The sequence below is a fragment of the Gymnoscopelus braueri genome (genome assembly GCF_963280865.1).
Source record: "Gymnoscopelus braueri genome assembly, chromosome: 8".
Classification (NCBI taxonomy): domain Eukaryota; kingdom Metazoa; phylum Chordata; class Actinopteri; order Myctophiformes; family Myctophidae; genus Gymnoscopelus; species Gymnoscopelus braueri.
Window position 1 is genome coordinate 25117405 of NC_137609.1, and position 8073 is coordinate 25125477.

At 38.3% G+C, this 8073-nt stretch overlaps 1 protein-coding gene across 3 annotated transcripts; it reads left to right on the forward strand.

Annotated features, from left to right (window-relative positions):
* Nucleotides 1-2932: 2932 nt before the first annotated feature.
* Nucleotides 2933-7288, forward strand: LOC308090556 (uncharacterized protein). Of its 3 annotated transcripts, none has more exons than XM_080435778.1 (5): nucleotides 2933-3008; nucleotides 4031-4110; nucleotides 5109-5456; nucleotides 5545-5658; nucleotides 5758-7288. In XM_080435778.1, exons 2-4 carry the CDS (start codon nucleotides 4065-4067, stop codon nucleotides 5649-5651), a joined length of 501 nt encoding a protein of 166 aa, XP_080291904.1. In that variant the 5' UTR covers nucleotides 2933-3008; nucleotides 4031-4064; the 3' UTR covers nucleotides 5652-5658; nucleotides 5758-7288. The 3 variants fall into 3 exon arrangements, with proteins under 3 accessions (XP_080291904.1, XP_080291903.1, XP_080291905.1); XM_080435777.1 differs by lacking the exon at nucleotides 2933-3008 and adding an exon at nucleotides 3790-3914; XM_080435779.1 differs by lacking the exon at nucleotides 2933-3008 and adding an exon at nucleotides 3884-3914 and having other exon boundaries at nucleotides 4035-4110.
* The last annotated feature ends 785 nt before the right edge of the window (nucleotides 7289-8073 follow it).

Consider the following 8073-nt stretch of genomic DNA (forward strand, 5'->3'; position numbering starts at 1 on the left):
GGCAGTGGCTAGAGCGGCCATCTTGGAATTCAAAGGTTCCAGGTTCGATCCCCGGTGTCTCCTGGCTACGTGTCGAAGTGTCCTTGAGCAAGACACTAACTCCTAGCTGCTCCTGATGATCAGGTTGGTGCCTTGCATGGTTTCCCCCGCCATCGGTGTGTGAATGTAAAATACAATGTAAAGCGCTTTATAAATGCCCTCCATTTACCACTTACCATTTCTACCATATAGATTGGACAAAATTACATTTTATTCATTACGAAAACGTGACATAGTGCCGCTTTAATATAGCCACAAAATCAGTTTTACTATATAAACCCTATTTTACATTGGCTATTTGAAAATGGCCAAGCTTGTAGATCTGCTATTGTCAAAGAATCTTGCATTGTTTCAAAAACAATTATATATATATATAATATTTTAAAAACATTTTAACACAAATCTTGTAGGGGTCCCTTGGCACAACATTTCCAGATGGGGTCCCTGGCCAAATACAATCAATCCATCAATCAATCAATCAATCAATCAATCAATCAATCAATCAATCAATCAATTTTGGCGTCCTTGACATTAAAAGTTTGAGAATCACTGCAACTCCAGATTGTCTGCCTTATTTCTCTTTTGTCTCATTTTGTCTTTGTGCAATGAAGTTGCCACTTCTACATTGCAAACCATAAGTTATAGGGTCCATTTTTACACTCTTTGATTTACATCAAAGGCTGTAAAAGGGTGTATCAAAATGCACCAAGAGGTGTGGTAACAAGCAGGCCAAATCAATTTATAAAGTTGGCATTTTACCGTAGTTTCATTAAAATAAGTGCTGCTTGATCAAATGCCAAGTGGACTATAGTGGTTTGGAGGAAGTCTTACGTCATGTTTAAGGCAACAGTACCTTTCCAAAGTTTGGCATTTTCAAGTGACATTCTCACAAACTGAGAGAAGCACATATTAATGCTTTGCTCTCAATAGGTTTAGCATTGTGAGGTGGGAGCTGATCACATCTTCCAAAGCCTTCACATTGAAAGGTTAAAGCTATATTCAACACTTGCGACATACTTGCTTGATAAGCCAGCATCTGTTTGGAACACAGAGCTGCTAGTGTGTCCTCTTTCTTTCAGTCAAGAACTTCACTTTGTGGGGAACAGAAGATACTGTACATTACTGGGGTGGCCTTGTGGGCTCTGTTTTGTCCCTTTATCTGCCTAATAATGTGAAGCGATGGTGATTCTGACTCATGGTGGAATAATGTGGTGGATGTCGGTCAGGACATAGTGTCTGTCAATATACCTTTCAGCTGTTTATTGCAGTTTGAAATGCAGGACAGCAGAGGCGATAACAAGCATTAGTCTCTTGGTGGTGGTGGTGTGTAAGCGCATACGTGCGTGTGTAAGTGTGTGTGTGTGTGTGTGTGTGTGTGTGTGTGTGTGTGTGTGTGTGTGTGTGCGTGCGTGTGTGCGTGTGTGCAACAAGCAGATGAAAGGTAGACAAATAGAAACTAGATTCTACACGATTATCGACTCAAACCTCACCAGGATCTGCACAATATTCATGGGGAAATGGGAGAGAGAGGACAATTACCAGCATTATCCCTCAAAGCTTGCATGATAGGCTACTAACAATCAAATAGAATACAATCATAGCTAACCACATGATATATTTAAATTATAATACGCCACCCATTTTTTATTTCATAGTATACAATGAGGAAAAACATATGCATATTAAATTAAATATGTTATAGTAACTCTTAAATGTTTATATGCACACAAATTCCAACTGAAGAGCACCTTGTACTTGACACATAGTGGGGAATAATATCAGCCCACAGGCCAACTTCTGACTGGCTCTTCCATTACAACTTTTTTATCTGCATTGTGAGGAAAAGGAAATAGAACTATCATAATGAACCTGATTTAGTATAAAATAATATATCAAATGTGTTAACAATTATAAAACGGTACTAATTTAGGTCCAGTGTGAGGGATATAATAATCTTTCACATTCAATTTGTGAGAGAAGTTAGTGTTGATGTTGCAGTAGATCCAGCATTGTGGAAAAAGCCTAAAATATTCCTGTAATTTTCATAATATCACCAAGGTGAGTCAATGGAAAATACAGTTATGAACTGGCATGTGCAACACAATGGGTGTCTTGCATTAGATCTTGAGGTACTAGTAAGTTCCCAGTAGACATTCAAACAGGTCCCTCATTTCCATGTTAACCTACTTTTATTGGGTTACTTTGCTAGAGTGACTTTTTTGTTTTGTTTGAACAAATGTCTTTATCAGTGTTGTGTTGTAATAATCTATATAAGCCTTTCAGAATTCAAAAAATGTAACCTTTAATGCAGTGCTCCCTGCACTGACCCAGAAGTTGAGTCTGTTGCTGAAAATATATATTGCTGTTATTATTATTATTATTATTATTATTATTATTATTATTATTATTATTATTATTATTATTATTATTATTATTATTATTATTATAATTATCATCATCATTATTATTATTATGAGGCCTATTATTATTATTATTATTATTATTATTATTATTATTATTATTATTATCAGCATCAGTTTTATTTCAGAATCAGAATCAATTATTAGTATTATAATGATGATAATGCTGCTGATGATAATGATGATGATGATGATAATGATTTTGTCATCATTACTTGTTTTTATAGCTTGTTATAGCTTTTCGAAAAAAGTAGACTATAGCCTAGTTTATGCTTCCACTGCATAAAGCTAATTCTGCAGATGAAGGAATGTCAAAAATAAATTAACAAATCCATGGTATTCATCAAGGACTCCGGTCATATCATCCCTGTTAAAAAATAAACAGGATAGAATTGTGTTTTCATTATATTTTGCATGAGTTGCTGCAGCCTGTTTTGGAGAAATGTTTCAATTTCACACAGCTATGCCACAGACAGCTGGTAATGGGTGGGATGAGATACTGGTGCTGCAGCAGATCGGACGGCACAATATAAAGGAACGAACAAACAGGTAAGAACATCTGTTTGACATCCTGGGAAACGGGTTAAATGTTTAGCTGGCATATAGATCACTAATGGCGTTTTTAGTTGTGTTGTCTGCAATTTAGCCACACATTTCAGACGCACTGTGTCAAGTGCAGTCTGAGCTAGGCTACACAGGAATGTGCATGAGAGAAGGGATGCTTGTAGCACCATTTGGAACCTCCTCCTCCGCTGTATAGCTCCGAGATGAGGTTCCGCTGCAATATGTGCCGGCAGAGTGCGACACCGGCGAACGGTGGCCAATATAGTTGATTCTTACCCTTTTCCGCACATTGTAAACAAAAAGTAAAGGTCGTCCTCCCTGCTCTCAGATGTTTTACATTTTAGCGGTCAAGATAATGTAAGCGACGGGTTGAAACAACTTTTTTTTTAAATCGTGTATTTAGTCAGCCTGTGGCCGGCCAACTCCCGTCCGCATGCGCAGTAGATGAGATGAACTGAGATGAACTGCTCCCGTCGAGGTTGCATTGGGAAAACATGGCACAGGCTGACTAAAAAAGTTATTTAAACGCTTGTTTTTAACCCGTCGTTAAAAATGTCTTGACCGCTACAATTTTCAACATCTGAGAGCAGGGGGGACGACCGGTACTTTTTGGATACGATGTGCGGAAAAGGGTAAGAATCAACAATATTGGCCAATATTTGCCGGTGTCGCACTCTGCCGGAACCCTACGCAGTGGAACCTCATCTCGGAGCTATATAGCGGAGGGAGAGGTTGCGATTGGAGCTAGGATGCTTGGTGCAGTGGAGCAGCCTACTGGACACCGCAAGGGCGTAGTCTCCCGTTTTAGGAGCCTTTAAAAGAGTGATGCCAAGTAGGCTCCTCCATCCAGAGTCCGGACTACCAGATCTCGTTATAACTTAGGTTATATTGGTAGGCTAGCATTTACGCGACGATTCGTGACTTAACGAATTCTACGATTCTCAAAATGATAGAGCGTCTAGTAGGGGTGTACAAGTTGCCTAATGATGTCCCATGTTATCCTGCAGGTAGAAAGTCATTGAGCTGACCGGACAGAAAGCAATGGAGCCGCATCTGCACCACGCCACGGCGACGTGCCTCTTGTTTGGTAGGCTATGCTGCCCTGCACAAATCAGACAGGCTATAATAGCCTGCTGCAGGTTCTTCACCTGCTTAAGTTGATTTGATATGAGATATTATCAAACCACCTTTACCTCGGCTTTGAATGATTCGTGACAAACCTTTTCACTTTAAAATGTATGATCCATTTTGAGGTTATCTGTCTATTTATGTTCTTCTAGCCTATAGTCTTATATTGGACATTAATTTAAATGATTTGACATACATTTAAATCCTATCATCAGTAGGCTAGCATTTAAATTACTAGCAGATTGCTATTTTAATTGTTTGTGTGTGGAAGGAATCAATGGAACTGGAATAGCCTAAGTGATTCACTTGTATTTGAGAAGCAGAGAAATATAGCAATGTCGTGAATACTCATGATTTCCCCAACCATTTGGCCTATAGCAGCCTATACACATCCATCTTTATGATAGCAAAATAACATGTGTTTCTTATGTCCACACAGACTGGATTAATGTCCAAAAAGCAGGGCGGTTTCATTTCTAATTTCTGAACACAAAGATAATAGCAAAATTTGACGCCAGATGGCCAATTTATCTTCCATTTTTGGTGAAACTACTAGGCATACTGGTTTTGGGTGACTTGCTCCAAAAAGTAATTTGTCTAAGAAACTATTTATTCCTGCTATATGCATTGGAAAGCTATTGTAATTGTTGGTAATTAGTATTATTATCATTATTATTTTCAGTAAAGATAAAACATTGCAGTTTTTTAAAGTAAATAGGCCTAGGCCTACTTACATTTTTGCCAATCAACCTTAGATCACACTTAAATGCTCATGACAGAACTAAAAAAAACAATCTGAATTTCCATGAAATTGTTCTATTGTCAACAGTCTAGCTGATTCAAGAAGAATTCTCCTTTCTGTCACACATGTAGTAACAGTACCATCTTTCATTGGTTGTCACTAAGCAGATCTGTTACATTTTAGGCATCTTTCCTTTCTTGTGTGCTATGTTTTAGTCACCACAGTCTCTGGGTTCTTCTTCACCCCGCGCGGCCCTCAGATGTATCCCTGTATTACCTATCTGGAGAAAAATTTGAGGGTGGACTGTGACTTCCCACCCACCTATCAGCACCCTGGACCTTACTGTGAGTACAGACAGGACAGCCGGCTGGTGGGAACCACATATCCCAACATGGTGACCTTTGTGTCCATAGACAACCGCAGGAGGGCCAACGTAAGCCTGGTCACTCCCTCCCTCTGTCGCCTCACCTGGGCCCCGCTACTTGATGATAAGCCCTACACCTTCACCTGCAGGGTGTATCAGGGCAGCGAGTGGAAGGAGAACAGTTTGGCTGTGCATCAAAGTGAGTATAGCATTATGGAAATGCAGTAAAATGTTTGTGTAGTCGTGTGATTATGAATGAAAAGTTAAATCCATATTATTTTTTGCAGGGCTCCTACCAATTTGCTCTGCAATCAGCGTGATGTTCCAATCTGCCCCGTGGTTTCTGTCACTGGTGATGTCACTTCCTGTGGCTGTGGGTCTTTTGAGTCCATAACCTACAGGTTAAGACGCTTTTCACTCGAGATTCACCTATGTTGTTCCTATTATAGGCAGTGGAAGTCCAATCAGCATTTGTAAATAATTTCAAATCCTCTCCCAAGGTTTTAGAAGCCAGAAAACCAAGCCCTTGACCAATGGTGCCATACTGAAGTACAGCCAAGAGCTGCTGCACTGACAAATATGAGAGACTATCTTTATGGATTCAAAGACTGTTTACTTGTTCCTATACATCTGAACGAGTTTTAGTACTGTGGTGCTATCAGTTCAGAGCAGGATCATTCATCAATCATGTTATGCCAAATGATCTTCCTGGGTACTGTTACAGTCGTTGTTTTCCTTCATGTATTGTCCATGGAGCTGTACATTGGTGGGACATCAGAAACCGTGGGGCTGTACTGTCTCATGTTTGGCTTTAGGGGACAGTAGTGCTCTACTAATACAGCCCAAATTGGCTTTGGGCATACAAACATAAAAACATTAAATCTGGCTATTCCCTTCAAAATGCATTGCGCTGTTATGCATGGTCATAAGTGTTATATCTTATGGATTATATTTTTTTAAAGAAATTATATCCATTTAAAAGATCACCAGACTAAACAATAATGAGTCAACACTGTGTTCTTTATCTTTGCCTCATCTCATAGCTAATTATATAGAAATTCAGGGCTAATGATGAGCTAACTAATTATGTACTGCCTATTAATTCATGTTTTTGTCTACCTGTCTACCATAGAATACATCTTTGACCTCATTTGCACTGGCCAAGTAAATATTACAAAGAATGAAATTGACTGAAATAAATATTGAGCACTTAAATAGACACTGCACTACTTGCTGTCTTTTTTAGCATACATCACATAATGTACACTTGTGTGTAGAGTGAAGGGAAGAGTAACCACAAAGAATTCAAATCCTTTTTTAACATGATCATTACGATGATCAAGGGAGGAACAGATCACAAAGAATATAATTTCTACGATATCTCCTCTAATGTTTTTTATTTTATTTTATTTGACCTTTGTCAGCCTGTTGGCTGGCATTGATACCTTTTGGGAGAGGAAAGTATACTTTGACCCACAGTGTACCTTAACATCATGAAACAGGCTGGAACTACGTGCCTGTGCAATGTGTACTTTAATAGCCAAACTGGGGAAACAGATGAGTTACAGGGTGTTGTTCATCATATACACATTCCTTACATAATCAAGGGTCACACAAGGTCCCATCATAACAATCTATATTTGAAAGATGCTTTCATTTTATGTCTCTCTGTTTTCTGTGCATATTCTCACTATACAGTAAAAAATGCTTGAAAGTTCATTTTAGGCTCTTTGTATTCTGCTAGCTCAGTCTTCACATCAAATACTGTATTATTGCAACAATGGTACTTTTATCTTGAGTACAGTAAGTAAAATGTGTCCAATTAGCTTGAGCATTTTCTATTTTTGTTCTTAATTCCCATGTCATGTCCTTACAGTATTACTTAGTATTATACCATAGTATTGTATTTTTTTATGCTCATATTTGTGTGTTGCTTTGGTTTTATTATTACCACCAAAGGCATAGTACGATAGTACCATAGTATGATATTATTGCAAAGCAATAGTAAGAAATAAAGACATAATTGTAAAATGGCCTTTCTCTCCTTTCTGCAGAGGGTAATTTTTTCCTCAATTCATTCAGAAGTGTTCCATCAATGCCAAGTTTCAATAACGTAATGACAAGTAAAATGAATCATTTGGATGTACTGCCCACCTCAGACAGTAGGTGGAGTAGCCTACTCTATTCATTTACTAACCTCAATGTGCAGGTGTGAGTGTACACTTTACCAGGACACTTCAGCTGGGCTTGCTCCTGGAGCACTTGGATTAACAACCTTCACAATTAACCTTCACAATTAATCAAACTTGTGCTTGGAGAAGGACCAAGAAAGACCAACTTGGATAAATGTTGTTTGGACACGAATACTTGAATTCTTGCTATATTTTTTATGGCAGATTAACTTGGTGTGGCTGATTCAATGTAACTGAATTCATAATTACACCAAGATTTCTGGCTTGTTTTTTTAGTCATCAAAGACAGGAAGTCGAGCTGAGCTCTAAATTCAGCCTTTCTTCCTAGTTTGAACTGATGACCGATAATCTCAGTTTTTACTTTATTCATTAGGAAATCAACAATAGCATTTGTAGAAAATAAAATATATGCATGTGGCCATTCATTGTGTGAACTGCTGTGGTAATCTTCCTTAAACACTAGATGTCACCAAAACATTGCACAAAAGGATTTGGTCTGATTGCCTTATTTATTCATTTTATTCAAATTCCAAATCTAGTTTAATCCAGCAGATTATTTTTTCCCTGCAGGAAGATTGGATTGGATTAATACCGACTCCGGATTTGACTCTGGCACAATTGCAC

Coding starts and splice junctions, on each gene's coding strand:
- LOC308090556 (XM_080435778.1), top strand. CDS start 4,065: ATGGAGCCGCATCTGCACCACGCCACGGCGACGTGCCTCTTGTTTG. Junction 4,111..5,108: donor GGCGACGTGCCTCTTGTTTG/GTAGGCTATGCT, acceptor GCTATGTTTTAG/TCACCACAGTCTCTGGGTTC. Junction 5,457..5,544: donor CAGTTTGGCTGTGCATCAAA/GTGAGTATAGCA, acceptor TATTTTTTGCAG/GGCTCCTACCAATTTGCTCT.